The following is a 17807-nucleotide window of genomic DNA, read 5'->3' as shown; positions in this document are numbered from 1 at the left end:
TTTTTGCCAAACTGTCCATAAGGCATGTGTTGACGATCAAGAGCAATACATCTTTTGATAGAGCCGTTTGGCTCATAAACTAAGACAATGAATGTTATTTTTACGATATTTTCCTTTTCAATTACAAAAACCTGTTTGAAGCATGTCTCTGCTGGTTTTCAGGGCAATCAGTAATCAAGGCTTCATCTCATGCTGCACCTTTTCCCCTAAAGAAAAGAGATCAGCTGCTTGACTACACATTAGCACTGATGGCTGGAGACGATAACGATATTGATCTAGAACTGCTACATACACAGGCAGGGTATTTCTGTGCACTTTGCTCGAAGGCATGTTGCATCTTCCAGATTAAATTTAGATTATCGTTTTTTCTTTTTCCTCTGCTTCAGCGCAGATTCTGGCCTTGAATGCTTGTACAACTTTGGTATCTGTGGAGCCCAAACTGACAGTTGCAACAAGAGATGTGATACTCCAGGTGGTGTTCACATAGATGCTAATGGTTTCTCTCGAGCATTGCTTACAGAACATTTAAACTTATTTTTTTAATCACCAATGTCTATATGTACAGGCAACCCTGAACTTTTTTGCACTTCCAGTTGAACCTAAGCACGTTATAGAATCCCTCATCTCTAAGCTGACAAGGTTGTTGAGATCAATCCTAATGACAAGGTGATTAGCATCCCTATCTATCTTTCCTATTTCTTATCAAAGCTTGTGAATTTGTTCTTAAAGGTACTATTTCCTGGTTTCATTGACAAATCTCTAACTAATTTGATTTTCATATATAAGTGGAGAAGATGGAAAAAGCAAGGCAGATCAGCTTCAGCATCTACTAAGAAGCCTTGATCAATATGTTTCTTCCTCAATTGCCTGCCAAAGATCGAGAGCTTGCTCTGCTGTTTTGAACTTGCTGGCAGAGTTTCGTGGACTTTGTGCTACAGGAGCTTGTGCTTTGGGTTGCAGTGGGCCTTGCATGCACTTGCGTTCTTCTGCAACTAGAGTACAAAGAGGTACAAGTGCAAGCACTTTTTGGCTATTGTCAGATCTAATTTTTTGATATTTTTCACCCTTCAATTTACTTGTTTATTAAAACCAATTATGGTTTTCGGATAGGTGGCATGGAGTCAACTGTTGCTCTTCTGTTACCATCGAGAGAGTCTCTTAATCTCGGAGAAAGACTCATGGTGTATTTACCTCGTTGTGCGGATCATGTGCCAGGGGTACCCAAGTGCTGTGCTCAGGTCGTCATTCATTTTCCTTAGTCTCAAATATTTAAATTTTGCAGTTTAGGAAAGCTACAGCATTATGATTTTCATGTATCTGAAATCTAGCTTCTGCCACAGATAATTGATTTGCTTTTTAGCATTGCATTAATTTTGCCAAATCCAGTGGGGTCAATCGATGGTGGAAACAAGCAATCTTCATATGCTGCTTTATCAAAACTGGAAGAGCTCATTGCAGTTACCAAATGGGTACAAGAATCTTGTCTGCCATCAATGTCTTTGATACGCATTTTACATTGTCAAGAACCAACATCCTATTTGTTGCACAGGAGTTGAGCAATAGCATTAATGATTTCTTTTGGCGAATTGTGGAGTGTGTAGGCAATCTCTTAACAACACAAGAGGTAGGATGTTTGCATGATCTAGTAGTTCCTGCGCTTTTGACTTTTCCTTTGTGCACTTCTTTGACAGCAGACTCTTGAAGGTGGATACATCTATTTTGCAGCTAGTGGTCGCATTACGCAGCTGTGCCACAGCTATTTGTGATAAAACCCAATTGTCTGCAAAAGCAATTGCAGGGGCTGTTTCGCAGCTTATTCAGCGTAGGGGTCAAGACTTGCAAGAAGCTGACATTGAGAGGTAGTTCTTATTGGCAAAGTTGTCATGCCATGACCTCTCTTATTCTGAGATTCTTATCCCGCTACTTTTTGGGTCAAAGCTCTTTTTTAGCTTTGACTGACATTGTTTGTTTATTTTTTTTGGTCAATAGTTATGTGGAGTTATAAGTAGAAAATGAAAAAGAAAGTTTGAGTAGACCAAGAAACTAGGCCAGATATCTTGGTACAGTGAAAGTAAAGCTGTATAATTTTGTGCTTCAAAGACGTCAGAGGTTTACATAGATTAAACTCAAAATATCACCGTGGACTGGAAATACTCTTAAATATAGAAAAAATGGTCAATAGGGGTCCTTGCCATGGGGTGTTGTTAGTTTGGTCTATTATTGCAGGAATCTCATGTCCAGCATACGGGAGCAATGATAGAAAGAATGGTACAAGTTGGTTTACCTGATACATCATGTTGATTGCTCTTGCTTTGCTCTTTGCAGAATAACACACTCCTTGCTTTCTGCGGCTAGTCTGGTTGGAGATAACGCGATTAGATCTGAAGCACTCAATGCAGTAAGTTTCTCACGGACCCTATTAATGTGCCTCAAAAAATGATTTCTTCTTGAAGAGCTGGTCAAGTCTGCTACAAAGAGTGACTATTTTCAGTGTGTTTTCACATCAAACGTGCAAATTGGTTCAGGTATGCTCGTTAGCTGCACATACCCAAAGAAAGCTTGTTTTTGATGAGCTTTTAGCCACAGCAGAAAAAGATATTACAACAAAAGATGTTAGCAGACTTCGAGGATGGCCAGTCCAGGATGCTTTTGTCGTAAGTGTAGAGTAATTACTTGCTTGAGTGCTCTCAATGCAGATGGGTTACTCAGCACAATCAGGCGTTTGGTTATACAGGCTTTGGCTCAAAATGAAGTACTTTCTGTAGCGTTTTTGGACTATGTTGTTGCAATACTTAGTCAAATACCAGTCAAGATTGAGGGAGAAAGGCTGGATGCTGGTGATCATATTTCACATTCACATCTGTTTAATCAGCTGTTTCAAGCAGCTCTTGTTGCAATTGCTGCATTTTTTAGGTAATTATTTTGAGAAATACTTATAGACAAGGATTGCTTGTATTTTTTCTGATGTTACTCCTTCCTTTTGGTTGTACAGGAAAGGAACTGTAAGCAGACAGGCCGTCCAACAGAGATATGCGGCAGTACTTTGTTCCTTTCTCCTACAATTTGGGACTTACCATAGTGTTTCCCATGTAGATGTACAACCTTTAAGGTAAAAATTAGTGTCTCAATAGTTGAGAACCTGGTTGGTTGGCTAAAGAATCTTAATGGGATGCTTGTGAACTGGACATCCAGGAATGCCATCAAAGCATTTCAGGATTTTTGTGACTGTCTAGGTGAAAAGGCGATGAAGAAGGTAGGGTCCCTTACTGTTTAAACATTTTGTGCACCTTTATGTCAATCGGAATCAATTAGTTTCATTATTAATATGAAAGCTGTATTTGTCTTTTTAATTTTACTGCTCTTTATGCAGGCGTTGGCTCAAGATGGTGATCACATTCTTGCTGGAGAACAGTGGACAAATGCCATTGGCCAAATTGCTAGTTGTGTTTGTGAAACCAGACCAGCAGAGGTGCGTTATTTGGGCTGTTAGTTGCATGTCTGTCTGAGAGTGGACATATCATGTTTTGAGCGTATCCTGTGAATTCTAGGTGGAGAACATGTGTACTCTTTTGTGGATGGTTTTAAAAAGGCCAATAGACTCCCACAGGGAAGTTGCAACAGCTGTTTTATCAGAATATGTCCATCACTGGTAACAATTCAGGCTTTGCATATGGCTTTTAATAGATTAGTTTATTTTTTCCCCACTGATCCCTCTTTGAAGGCAAAATCATTGCAAAATTGACTCACATTAAGCATGAAGCATGAAGTTGTAATGAGTGCTGTGTGGATGCATTTGTACATGGTTCTGTGTCAGTGATTTTATCATGTAACTCAAGCCTGCATCATCATGTCAAAGCAATGATGTTATATCCTGGGCCAAATGTCTAAGCGAAATTCCAGCAACTTGTTTGAAATCGTCATATGGTTCTTATGAAGGAAGAAAGAAATAAAGTTTCATTGACGTATCGCAAAGGCCAAAGTGGCCCACTAACAGAACAAGGTTTGACTGATGATGGCGTCTCATTGTCAAGTGTCACAAAAGTGAAGCATCAGCCTAACTGAATCTGTAGGTGGACTAGGAAAGAAGGAATCTCTTGAATGACTCTGGATCTGTATGCCACTTGTGGCATTTATAGGGATTGTCTCTGTGCAGTCCAGTATTTCCATCATCAGGTGCCGAGAGAAATGAAATGTTATAGTAACGTCCTTAAAAGGCCAAAATGACCTTTCAGACCAAAAGCTCACATCCATGTATGACTCTAGTACAATGTCTAGGGAACATAAAATAAAGATAAATGAGGGTACATAGAGTGGGTAGGTATGTAAGCCTACCCTACATCATCATCAGCAGCATCACATGATACATCATCTCAAAAGATATGAGGAGGGGTATAATCACATGAGGGCTAATGAGGTGTCCAATGGAGAAAGTATACAATGGTGATCATCACATGAACTCTCTCATGGGTCTCTGTAGTATGGCTTCAATATCCTCCATAGTCAGCTCTCTAGGGGGGTGCGCTCAATGTCGCCCAACGATGCTCCGTAGCCTCCGATGAAGACCTTGTCTACGATGTGAAGATCCTCGGGCGTTGTGAGTGGCCAAGCTGGATGGCCCGACGAAAAAGGGTGCCTCAATGAGGGTGTTACTGGGTAACTTGTGGTGGGCCATCTGGAGTAGTCTCTCATTAAAAAGTAGTGATCTACCTCTTTATGGATCCTTTATGTGTAGATTTTCTTCTCTTTAGGTTAATATCTCTGAGTCTATGGAGCTCGAGCAAGAAGCGACCTAGGTATGCGGGATAAGGGGCCAAAGCCCTCTCTGAATAAGCAGTGAAAATGCCCACGGACTCATAGTATGTTGTGCACTGGCAGATATAATGCTGCTCTGTGTCTGGCTCTCTTTGACAAACCTGGCATAATCTCTCATGTGGGGGTAGACCTCTGTATCGGCTAGTCTCTATCTTCAACTAGTAAAATAAGGTGACCAATAACAAATCTAATGCCATGACATAGGTGGGGGTGTCCATATACCTGGGATGTAATGTAAACCCATCATTTGTTGTTTGGAGAAGAGAGAGAGAGAGAGAAGAAGAAGAAGAAGAAGAGAATTTTTAACGTCATGTGAAACTATCCCAAGAGACCTCAAAGATATATCGCACGAGAGTTGAACTCAAGACTTGTTAGTCAAGAGGAAAATGGCATAGCCAATCTACCACACTTGGGGGCGGGGGGGGGGGGGGGGGGGGGCGGGGGGGTTGTGGGTTCATATGAAATTTCTCATTGGTCGCTGTCGGATCTCATCGACCTCCTCCATGGTTAGTACTCTGGTAGGGCGTCTTGCATGTCGAGCTAGAGTGATCTGTATCTTTTGTTGCAGCCTTCGTCTGTAGTGGGAGACCCCCCGAGGTCGTGGACGTCTGGATCTGCCAAGTTCCGTGGCTCGATCAAGTAGGCTCCGAGATTTGTTGTAATGACTGCTCCGTTGGCTCTCCTGTGGCTGGTGTAAAGAAATCTGTGATTCGTCTCTGAGACTGTCTTTCCTCTGATGTTCTCAGCAAGCTCTCCTAAGTTTGTGCAGCTCTAGTAGGAACAATCCGAGACACCTCTGATCCTTGTATCTCATGACTCTAGAAAAAGGTCCAAACCCTTCTCTGAACGGGCAGTGGAAGCGTCCGCGTATCTCATAGTATGCCGGGCAGTGACATGTGTAGTGCAGCTCTGTCTCTGGCTCTAAGTTGCATAGGTGACATATCCTAGCTCCTGCCGGCACCCCTCGAAATCGGCCAGTCTCGATTTGGAGCTGATGTGAGGATGTGCGTATCTGTCCAATAGCGCATCTTATCCCATGAGATAAGTGTGTGTCCATGTATGCAGGCCTAGTCACAAAGCTGTCCTCCGTGAGTTGGAGAATATGCTCTCTGTAGAAGGCCATCTTCGTGCCCAACTCTTGTGTTGGCTGTATCCATGTGCTCCTGGTATTTAGCTGAATCAGATCCTGACGTATGAGTCTGGTGATCTCTGTCCGTGTGAGAGACAGGGAGGGTGCATCCAGAGAGTATTGAAGCGGAGGTAATCTATCCATCTTGAGACCATGCGACTGAAACCATGCCGTCATCTGTCCATACCAACATGCTGTATCGCCTTGTAGAGCTAGTTGTCGAGATGACTCCAAGGCAAGCGGAGCGTATCTGTCCCTGGGGAGATCCCATAGACCGTGCATAAAAGAAACTGATCTCGTCAACACCTCCACCATGAGAGGGGGGGGGGCGGGGGGGTGGGGGGCGGCTTGCTCGGCTCGGATAATCTCATGTGGTACTGAGGCCTTAGCCCGAATCATCCGAGCGATCATAGAGACCAGAGGCCTCTCCATACATCTCCATCCATCTATGTTGCCAGATCTCCCATGGCGGTGTACTGAGGGTCCCCATACCTGAACTCCATAGAGCATAGCTGGAGTCACTAGGGTATCAAAAAGCCAAAGCTTTGTTCGCGGTTCCTGAAACTGAACCCGCGAACACATCCTCTCCGGTCCTCCCAAAGCTGCATATGCTCTCGTCAGTCTAGTCTCTGATGCTCTCCTTAGTGAAAACACCGGTCCACCGAAGACTACCCCAAGATAAGTATATGCATCTGTGTACTCCACAGTCTCCTGGCCATACATAAATGTGGGTGCCGACCTCCTGACCCACTGTGGTGTGGTGTTGAACACCATAACCTTGGTTTTCCCCAGATTGATAGACAATCCACTGTCACAAGCAAATGTATGCAGAGCATCCAAGTGACGCTGCATCCCCTCTGGTGAGTCAGAGATCAGCACAATATCATCAGCATATAGTAACAACGGAATCCATGTCCCTGCAAGTTGGGCACCCCTGTCCCCCTGACGCTCTACATAGTTTGAAAACTCATCCACATACATCCCAAAAAGAGTCGGGGATAGGGGGCATCCCTGCTTTACTCCAATATTGGAGAGGACCATGTCCGACATTCCCTTAGTGGTGCATACCCGCCCCATCACTGTCCTGTATAGAGCCAAAATCCCCCAAATCAGCTCTGTAGGCACACCCATGTCCTGTAATCTGCGTATGAGTTTGGCTCTCGGCACTGTGTCGAAAGCTTTGCGGAAATCCACAAAGCAACAATAGATCTTCTTGCCATGGTGTCTACCCTCCTCAATAATAGCTCTGAGTGTCAGAATCTGGTCAAGAGTGAAGAAACCTCTCCTGAAACCTGCTTGCCCTGGTGCTCTTATGCCCTCTCGTTCTGCCCATCTACTCAGCTCTTGTTCAAGAATGGATGCATATAGCCTAGCTAATGTGTGCCCAACCATGATGGTGCGTTAATTCCCGGGAATCATGGGATCTCCCGACTTAAAAATAGGCACAATCGTGGACATACCAAGTCTCAGGGAAGCCTTCATACATGGCTCGATTAAACATCATAGCTAGGAGCTCTGCGAGCATATCCCTGGCATGGATGAAGTGCTCTGCTACCAGAGCATCATGATCATGTGTTCTCCTTGTCTTCATCCTATCAATAGCTTTCCTTACCCTCTCGGCAGTAAAGAAAGAACATGTCTCCGGGCATGTCTCTAGTGGGTCCCGTAGAGGTGGTTGTCCTGGTGCTGTGTAGAGAGATGTGGCATATTCCCCCCATGTCTCGGTGGAGGTGACCGCTGGTGGTGGTGAATGTTCGTGGAATAGCCTCTATGCTTCGCCCGAGTCCTTACTTATAAATAACTGATACAGATCTTGCTCTAGCTGGGATAAATAAGCCCTTTTCTTTCGTCGCACTAGGCGGCGAAAGATAATTCCGTGACTATCTGTGTGGTAATACCCATGAGCACTTCCCTTTGTAACTTGATCCTCATCTCTCTACACTCCTCATCATACCAACTGTTCTGGGGCATTTTTCCAGATCGTCTCCGTGTAGGCTGGTTGTGGGGGTATGCTTCGGATGCTGCATCATGGAGCGTCTCTGTCAGTATCTGAGTGAGTTTATCTAGGGGCCGTCCTGGCTGCATAGCTTCTTGTATATCTCATCCATATACACAAAGTCCGTCTCCCTCATGAAGGTATACCGGATGTGTGTAGGGACCTCTCCTAATGGAGCTATGTTGAGCTGAAACGTCAGGGTGAAGGACAAGATAGCATGATCAACTGCTACTCCAACTGGCCTAGCGCCCACCATGAAATCTTGAAAGAATGGAATGAGACCTAGCTGGGCCATAACATAAACCACTGTGCTGGCACCATGTTGGTGTGGAAAGCAAGTAAAACCTCCAGCTGTCGAAAATCCTTGTAGGCCATTCAAAATGGCCAATCTATGTGTGGTTCCTATATCTATCAAGTATTTGCCATATTCCGTGTATTCCTCATCTTGTGATAATCTGGATAGACCCATCTTTGTATCGTCCAGCTCCCTAAGCATTTCCTCGGAAGTATCATAAAATATTGTCTGGTGGTGGGCAGTCCTAGCATTGAAATCCCCTAGTATGATAATGTCACCATCCTTAGAAAACTCCCATACGTCATTATCCAAAATAGCAAAGGGAGATTGTCCCCTAGGTGATGCATATACTGACGGACTAGGAGGAAAGTAAGAGATGACTATCTGCCCGTCTCTACCCTGAGCCTCACCCACATGTACCTAGCATGCTCATCCCTGCGTGCTATATATATCAATGGCTGCAACTCCTCCCTAAATAAAACTGCCACTCTCCCTGAGCCTCGTCCTCGATGCTCCGATCTGGTCTCTTGTTTGTAGGCTGTCTCCCATCTATATCTGCTCACCTGTGGCATGGATTCCCCAGGGGCTTGATGCGTCTCCGAGTAGAAGATGATCTCTCCCTGTGAAGCTATCCTCAAAGGACCCTATATCAAGACGAAGTGAACCGTTACAATTCTAGGTTGCCATCTTTAGTGTGGTCCCATGGGTCTCGCACCGTCGCGCGCGAGAGAGAGAGAAATGAAATGAAATGTTGTATTAACGTCTTCAAAAGGCCAAAGTGACCTATGAGACCAGGAAGTTACAATGCGGTGTATCTGATATCAAGTCAGATTAACAAAATAAATTAAACTAGGGATAACAAGATATAAACACTGCGGAATCCTAAACTAAGCGGATAGGTGTGAAAGGCGAAAGGCGTGAATCGTGTGAACTGAGCTATACAATGTGTAGACAATTTGGGAGGGAAGTAGAAATCTATCTGCATAGAGATCCATCTTCATCTACACTTTGGACGACGAAAAAGTATGGCTCGAATCCTTTGTTGTAGCCTCCTTCGAAACTGTGTAGCTCCTCTTCTCCATCGGGGTCGTCTAGCTCTCCCTAGCTCCAATGCACGGTCTATTAGAATGCCAGTAGTGCGGGTAGACCTCTCCACTGTTGGTTGCTCCTCTGCCTGTTCTTCTGGGTGTACAGTATCTAGTGTAAAGAAATCTGTGATCTGTCTCCGGGGTTGTCTCTCTTCAGCTCTCCTCAGTAAAGTTTCTCTATGCCTGTGTAGCTCAAGTAGATATAGCCCAAGACATCTCTGATCCTCATAACTCATGACCCTAGATAGTGGCCCGAAACCTTCTTTGAATAGACAATGAAAACGTCCTCGTATCTCATAGTACACTGTGCAATGACATATGTAGTGTACCTCTGTCTCTGGCTCTAGTTGGCATAAGCGGCATATCCTGCTATCTACTGGTGTCCCTCTGAATCTACCAGTCTCAATCTCGAGCTGATGTGAGGACGTGCGTATCTGGCCAATGGCACATCGGACACCATGAGAAAGATGCCTATCCATATAGCTAGGTCGAATCACAAACCCATCCTCCGTGAGGTGGAGAAAATGCTCTCTATAGAAAGCCGTCTTTGTGCCCAACTCCTGTATCAGCTCTATCCATGTCCTCCTCGTGTCCAGCTGAATCAGATCCTGACGAATGAGTCTATTAATCTCTACCCGCGTCAAAGACCTCAAGGGTGCCTGTAGAGAGTATTGAAAAGGAGGCAACTTGTCCATGGTGAAACCATGTGTCTGAAACCATGATGCCATCTGTGCATACCAGCATGATGTATCCCCATTAAGAGCTAATTGTCTGGAGGAGTCTAGAGCCACCCTGGCATATCTGTCTCTGGTAGTATCCCACAGACTGTGAACAAAGGAGACTGATCTAGTAAGTGCCTCAATCACCATAGGAGGAGAAGCTAATTCCGCTCGAATGATATCATGCGGTACGGAAGCCTTGGCTCTAATCAGCCGAGAGATCATAGATACCAAGGGCTTCTCCATATGCCTCCAACCCTCCTGGCCTACAGAAGGTCCCCACCCATATAACATAGTAAAGGCAACCAAAGTATCAAAGAACCATAACTTTGTCCTGGGTTCCTGGAACTGAACTTGCGAACACATCCTCTCCATTCCTCCCAGAGCTGCACCAGCTCTGGTTAGTCTAGTCTCTGCCGCTCTTTTCAAGGAAAATCTCGGCCCAGTAAAGACTACCCCCAGGTAAGTGTATACATCTCTATACTCCACAGTCTCTTGACCATACTTGAAAGTAGGTATTGATCTCCTGACCCATTGCGGTGTGGTGTTAAACACCATAACCTTGGTTTTACCTAGGTTTACACACAATCCACTATCCTATGCAAAACTGTGTAGTGCACTGTGCATCCAACTGTCGTTGCATACCTTCTGGTGAATGAGATATCAGCACAATATCATCAGCATAAAGCAACAATGGGATCCACGTCCCTGCCAGTTGTGCACCTTTGTCACCCTCTCTGTCGATGTAATCAGACACCTCATCAACATACATACCAAATAGAGTAGGAGACAATGGGCAGCCCTGTTTCACTCCAATGGTAGAGTGAATTAAATCAGATACCCCTTCCGTAGTGCGTACATGTCCCATCACTGATCTGTACAAAGCCATAATCCCCCAAATCACCTCTATGGGCACCCCCATCTCCTGTAATCTGCGCATCAATCGAGCTCTTGGTACCATGTCAAATGCTTTACGAAAATCCACAAAGCTACAATAGATCCGTCTCCCATGTGCTCTGCCCTCCTCAATGATGGCCCTGAGTGTCAGAATATGATCATGAGTGGAGAAACCCCTCCTGAAGTCAGCTTGACCCTTCGCTCGTACACCCTCGCCCTCTGCCCAATTACTCAAGTGTTGCTCCAGGATAGATGCATACAATCGTGCCAATGTGTGTCCAACCATAATAGTGCGGTAGTTCCCAGGCTCTGTAGGGTCACCAACCTTCAAGATGGGCACAATATTAGACAGCCTCCAAGTCTCAGGTAATCCCTCACACATGGCACGATTGAACAACACTGCCAGAACCTCCATCAGCATATCCGTGGTATGTATAAAGTGCGCCGCTACTAGACCGTCATGATCATATGCCTTCCCGGTCTGCATCCTGTCGATGGCCCTTTGTACCATCTCAGGTGTAAAGAAAGTGCTCGTAGCTGGGCAAGGCTTGGTAGGGTCTGGAAGGGGTTCATGTCCAGGAACCGTATATAATGATGTCGTATATTGGCCCCACACCTCAGGTGAAGTAATCACTGGGGGAGGGGAGTGTTCATGGAAGAGTCGCCATGCCTCTCCTGAGTCCCTACTCAAGAACATCTGATACAAGTCTCGCTCCATCTGTGCTAGGTAAGCTCGCTTCTTCCGTCGCATAAGGCGTCGGAAAGCAATCCGGGACTGTCTGTAAGTGATGACTCCTAAGAGAAGATCCTTCTGAAGCTGGGCTCTCATCTCTCTGCACTCCTCATCATACCAACTATTTTGGGGCATGCTCCCAGAATGTCGTCTCTTGCCCGGCTGAGTGTGTGGGTACGCCACTGATGCAGCTCCATGCAGTGTTTGAATCAATAGAGTGGTGCACTCCTCCACTGAGAGGCATGTACCATTTGTGCCAGCTGTGCCTTCCAATAGATGGTCTCAGATCTCCTCTAAATAAACGAAATGAATCTCTGGTGTGAATGTATATCGGGTGTGTGACCTGCCTCCTGATGTCTGGGTTGTACTATACTGAAATTTAATGGATAGTGTCAAGAGAGCATGATCCACTGCTATGCCCATTGGCCTGGCTCCCACTGTGAAATCCTGAATGCAGGGGACAAAGCTCGGTTGTGTCATAACATAATCCACTGTACTGGCCCCATGTCTATGTGGAAAGCATGTGAAACCGGCTGCTCCAGGAAATCGCTGTAAGCCATCAAGTATGGCTAATCCATTTGTAGTCGTCATTTCCATGAGGTATCTCCCATACTCCGTTTGCTCTCTGTCATCTGAGCATCTGTCAAGCCCAACTCACCCACATCCAGCTCTCTAAGCATCTCATCTGAAGTGTCGTAGAAGACTGCCTGCGAGTTGCCCGTTCGGGCATTGAAGTCCCCTAGGAGAATGATATCACCCTCCCTAGAGAACTCCCAAATGTCATCATCTAGCATAGAGAAAGGCGACTGCGCTCTGGATGCGGCATACATTGATGTACTGGGAGGAAAGTAACATATGACAATATATAGGAACCGGCCTGTGTCAGCTCTCAGTCTCACCCACATATATCTAACATGACCATCTCTTCGTACAATATGCAGTAATGGTTGTAGTTCCTCTCTGAATAGCACTGCTACTCCTCCTGAGCCTCTACTCCCATGCTCAGATCTCGCATTTGTCCTTTAAGTTGTTTCCCATCTGTATCCCACCACATACCTGTCCAGGGGCCTGATGAGTCTCTGAGAAGAACACAATATCCTTGTCTTTGAAACTCTCTTCAAATGCACCCATGTACAATCTCATAGACCCATTACAATTCCAGGTAGCCATCTTCAGTGTGGTCCCATATGTCTCGCACCGTCATGCAGTACGCCGCTCTAAAATCACCACCCTTCCATTTCTGTAGAAGGCTATCTTTCCCTTCTCCCTTGCCGCTGTAATCTCTGGCATTACCTCTCTCATATGTGCGAGCTGTGAGAGAGTCAGATCATCGCCGAGGAAAATACCTGTCTTTTTGAGAGTAGGCCTCTTCCTCAAGAATTCCTTCTTCTCTTCCAACGAGGGGAAGCGTAGTATGAGAGATCTCCCCTTTGAAGACTCTCCCGTGCGATCACTTTTCTTACCTACCCTCCATGCCTTTGTGTGCAAAGGCTTCTCCATCCCCATCATGGATGTAAGGCTTGTGACCTCTTTGTCTACATTGTTTATGTCCTTGAGACCGGTCACTCTCACATGCAATGTTCGCATCCGCCTTCTTTGTTCCTCTTCGAGATTCATGTTGATAAGCGTTGGTGTACAAGGAGTTTCTTGACCTTTCCCTTTCTTGGCGACCTCAATCCATTTTTCAGCCTCGTCTGCCTTTTTCTGTGTCCTTGTTATCATCTCCGCCCATGAAGATGTCTTTGCCACACTTAGTTTCTCTTCCTCTCTCTTCCTCTGTGATCATCCTTACCTATTCCTTAATTTCCTTGATTTCATCTATTACCGAGGGTTGAAATTCGCCTTCCTCTAGTCCATTGCTTACTCTATCAGCAAGCTCCTGTTTAAGGGCTGAGACATCTTTTTTGAGTGCCCGTATCTCGGCGTTTGGGTTCTCCTATTTGAGGGCTGAGACTTCTTCTTTGAGTGTTTTTATTTCTGCGTTAAGGCTCTCTTTCTCCTTCTTCCACTGTACGCCTTCATTGAAGACCATCTGAAGGAGGTTGGCCTTCTCCTTCCACCATCCTTCCATGTCTGTTTTCCACTCCTTCATTCCCTCTCCATCTGCGCCATACGCTTATTCGTGAGCATGAAGGTTGCCTTCGCTCTTGGCTTGCAAACAGGTGAGACATTGGCGGCTTCCGTGTCGTGTGAGAGAGAGAGAGAGAGAGAGAGAGAGAGAGAGAGAGAGAGAGAGAGAGAGAGAGAGAGAGAGAGAGAGAGAGAGAATGAAATGTTATATTAACGTCTTGAAAAGGCCAGAGTTACCTATGAGACCAAACTGATACAAAAGTGGTGAATCTGTTACAATGTCTGGGTACCTTAGTACTAAAGTACTAAGTGTAAACAGTGTGAAAGTGTGAAAATAAATGCGAAAAACTAAATACAAAGTATTAGATAAACTTCTTAGGAGCATTCTGGGTGTCTGGCTAGAATGCTTCTAATCCTTTGTTGTAGTCTCCTCCGGTGAAGTCTGCTTCTGCATCTCGGTCGTGGTCGTCTCGATTTCCTAAGCTCAATCGCCCTGTCACTGAGGGTGCCTTGGGTATGAATGTGGGTACTCCTTTGTGCTCGCTGCAGGCCTAAAGTTATTGTGTTTAACACCACACCGCAGTGGGTTAGGAGCTCGGCACCTACATTTGCATATGGCCAGGATATAGTAGAGTACACAGATGCATACACATACCTTAGTGTGGTATTTACAGGACCGAATTTTACTCTTAAGAAAGCAGCGGATGCTAGATTGTCCAGAGCCTTTGCGGCCTTGGGAGGGTTGGAGAGGATGTGTTCACAAGTGCAGTTTCAGGAACCACGAACAAAACTTTGTCTCTTTGATACTGTGGTGGCTTCGGCTATGCTTTATGGGGTCCAGATTTGGGGACCATCTGTGGATCAGGATAATTGGAAGTCAATGGAGAGACCTTTGGTATCTATGATTTCCCGAGATAAGAGCCAAGGCCTCCGTACCACACGCGATTACCCGAGCGGAACTAGCTGTCCCTCCCATAGAAATTGAAGCTCTTACCAGATCAGTGTCCTTTATACATGGTTTGTGGGATACAAATAATTGCCGATATACTAGATTGGCCCTTGAATCCTCTCAACAGTTAGCAATGAAAGGAGATACATCATGCTGGTATGCGCAACTGTCCTCGTGGTTTCAGAGACATGGGTTCAGTATGGAAAGATTACCCCCCTTCCAATACTCTCTTGAGGCTCCATCACTAGCAATCACACGAACGGAGATTAATAAAATCATCCGCCAGGATCTTATATAGTTGGACACTAGGAGGGCATGGGTAGACCCTACACAAGAATTGGGCACGAAGATGGCCGACTACAAAGAAAACTTCCTACAGCTATCTGAAGATGGTTTTGTGATTCGCTCGAGCTACATGGATACCCACCTATCTCATGGTTTGAGATGTGCTATTGGTCAGATTCGCACATCCTCACACCAGCTGGAAATTGAATTTGGCAGATTTAGGGGAATCCCACCTGAGAGCAAAATTTGCAAGTTATGCGGAATGGAGCCGGAGACAGAATTACACTACATATGCCATTGCACCGTACACTATGAGATACGTGGGCGTTTCCATTGCCTATTTAAAGAAGGCTTTGGACCTCTAGATAGAGTCATGCAATACCAGGATCAAAGATGCTTAGGCCTGTACCTACTGGAACTACATCGGGACAGGGATAATCTAATGAGAAGACAAAGAGCACTACAGCCTCAGAGGCAGATCACAGATTTCTTCGGATCGAGAGAAGCAGGAATGGAAGGAGAAGCAAGTTTTACCCAAATTTACCGACAGTTCGCTCTCCTCCGCGAATGTATGTAATGTATCTAACTGCCTCTGCCCTTTGTACCATCTCAGGTGTAAAGAAAGTGCTCGTAGCTGGGCAAGGCTTGGTAGGGTCTGGAAGGGGTTCCTGTCCAGGAACCGTATATAATGATGTCGCATATTGGCCCCACACCTCAGGTGAAGTAATCACTGGGGGAGGGGAGTGCTCATGGAAGAGACGCCATGCCTCTCCTGAGTCCCTACTCAAGAACATCGGATACAGGTCTCGCTCCATATGGGCTAGGTAAGCTCGCTTCTTCCGTCGCACAAGGCGTCGGAAAGCAATCCGAGACTGTCTGAGAGAGAGAGAGAGAGAGAGAGAGAGAGAGAGAGAGAGAGAGAGAGAGAGAGAGAGACGAAATGAAAAGAAATGTTATATTAACGTCTTCAAAAGGCCAAAGTGACCTATGAGACCAGAAAGTTACAATGTGGTGGATCTGATACAAAGTCAGAGTCAGAGTAACAAGATGACAACAATGACAAAAATGAAATGACAAATGTCACAATAAAATACTATGGAATCCTAAACAGTAGCTAGCTAGGATAGCTAGATCACAAGAGATCCAGCATCGGTCGCTGGCGGATCTCATCAATCTCCTCCATGGTCAGTAGTCTGACCCGGCGTCGTGCATGTCGAGCCAAAGTGATCCGAATCCTCTGATGTAGCCTCCGTCGATGCTGTGTAGGCCTCCGCAGTCGTGGGCGTTTGGATCTTCCAAGCTCAGTCGCTCGGTCGATTTGTGTGCCTCTGGTGTGAGACAACGAGCTCTGCTGTGGTAGTAACTCCTCCGGGTGTCCAATGGCAGCTCTAATGAAATCTGTGATCCGTCTCTGGGACCGGCTAGCCTCTCCTCTCATCAGGCTCTCTCTGTGTGTGCGTAGCTTGAGCAAAACCAAACCCAAGCATCTCTGATCCTCGTACTGCATGACTCTGGAGAATGGTCCAAAGCCCTCTCTAAACAAGCAATGGAAGCAGCCTCGTATCTCGTAGTAGACGGGGCAGTGGCATGTGTAGTGCAACTCTGTCTCAGGCTCGATGTCACACAGGGGGCATGTCCTGGCCTCTGCCGGTACTCCGCTGTATCTCCTAGTCTCGATCCGCAGCTGGTGTGAAGATTTACGTATCTGGCCGATAGCACATCGTATCCCATGAGACAAGTGGGTGTCCATGTATCTCGGCCTCGTCACAAAGCCATCAACCGTAAGCTGGAGAAGATGCTCTCTATAGAAAGCCATCTTTGTGCCCAGCTCCTGTGCTGGCTGTATCCATGTCCTCCTGGTGTCTAGCTGAGTCAAGTCCTGGCGGATGAGCTTGGTGATCTCGGACTGTGTAAGAGTCAGAGAGGGTGCATCCAGTGAGTACTGGAAGGGAGGCAATCTGTCTATGCTGAACCCATGCGCTTGAAACCATGATGTCATCTGCCCATACCAGCATGCTGTAGCTCCCTGCATGGCTAACTGTCGAAAGGACTGAAGTGCAAGGCGAGCATATCTGTCTCTGGGAAGTTCCCACATGCGGTGTATGAAGGAGACCGATCTGGTGAGCGCCTCAACCACTAGTGGGGGGGCAGCTTGCTCTGCTCGAACAATAGCACGTGGTACTGAGGCCTTGGCTCTAATGAGCCGCGAGATCATAGAAACCAGAGGCTTCTCCATGTCCCTCTATCCATCACTGCGGCCTGTCCTCCTGTGATGATCTAATGAAGGTCCCCAGGTCTCAGCTCCATAAAGTAACGCAGAAGCCACCAGAGTGTCAAAGAGCCAGAGCTTTGTCCTAGGCTCGGACGAAGCTCCTGAAAATGAACTTGTGAACACATCCTTTCCAATCTACCCGATGCTGCATGGGCTCTGGTCAGTCTAGTCTCTGCTTCCCTCCTCAATGAAAATGCTGGCCCACTAAAAACCACTCCGAGGTAAGTGTACGCATCTGTATACTCCACAGTCGCCTGGCCGTATGTGAATGCTGGTGCTGACCTCCTTATCCACTGTGGGGTGGTATTAAATACCATGACCTTGGTTTTACCAAGGTTGACGGACAAACCACTTTCCTGAGCAAACCTATTCAAAGCATCCAAGTGACGTTGCATCCCCTCCGGAGAGTCGGAGATCAACACAATATCATTAGCATATAACAATAATGGAATCTATCTCCCTGCCATCTGTGCACTTCTATCACCATCTCTCTTAATGTAGTCAGAAACCTCATCCACATACATACCAAATAGAGTAGGAGAGAGCGGGTAGCCCCGATTCA

At 46.0% G+C, this 17807-nt stretch overlaps 1 protein-coding gene across 3 annotated transcripts in view; it reads left to right on the top strand.

The window, feature by feature from the left end:
- LOC147446206 (ARM repeat superfamily protein) overlaps positions 1-17807 on the top strand; it is a 204488-nt gene that overhangs the window by 129258 nt on the left and 57423 nt on the right. For 2 of the 3 annotated variants that reach the window (XM_086525470.1, XM_086525468.1), the window contains 15 exons: positions 163-296; positions 392-472; positions 566-666; positions 787-1007; positions 1111-1238; positions 1341-1469; positions 1550-1624; positions 1705-1859; positions 2326-2398; positions 2526-2654; positions 2735-2913; positions 2993-3109; positions 3193-3253; positions 3371-3469; positions 3549-3649. In XM_086525470.1, the coding sequence (XP_086381596.1) occupies positions 163-296; positions 392-472; positions 566-666; positions 787-1007; positions 1111-1238; positions 1341-1469; positions 1550-1624; positions 1705-1859; positions 2326-2398; positions 2526-2654; positions 2735-2913; positions 2993-3109; positions 3193-3253; positions 3371-3469; positions 3549-3649 (1783 nt within the window). The remainder of the gene's footprint in view (positions 1-162; positions 297-391; positions 473-565; positions 667-786; positions 1008-1110; positions 1239-1340; positions 1470-1549; positions 1625-1704; positions 1860-2325; positions 2399-2525; positions 2655-2734; positions 2914-2992; positions 3110-3192; positions 3254-3370; positions 3470-3548; positions 3650-17807) is intronic. The other variant, XM_086525469.1, reaches the window with a different exon arrangement.

This window comes from Adiantum capillus-veneris, chromosome 12 (assembly GCF_014529385.1).
Source record: "Adiantum capillus-veneris isolate H3 chromosome 12, ASM1452938v2, whole genome shotgun sequence".
Taxonomy (NCBI): domain Eukaryota; kingdom Viridiplantae; phylum Streptophyta; class Polypodiopsida; order Polypodiales; family Pteridaceae; genus Adiantum; species Adiantum capillus-veneris.
This window is presented reverse-complemented; position numbering and strand designations above follow the sequence as displayed.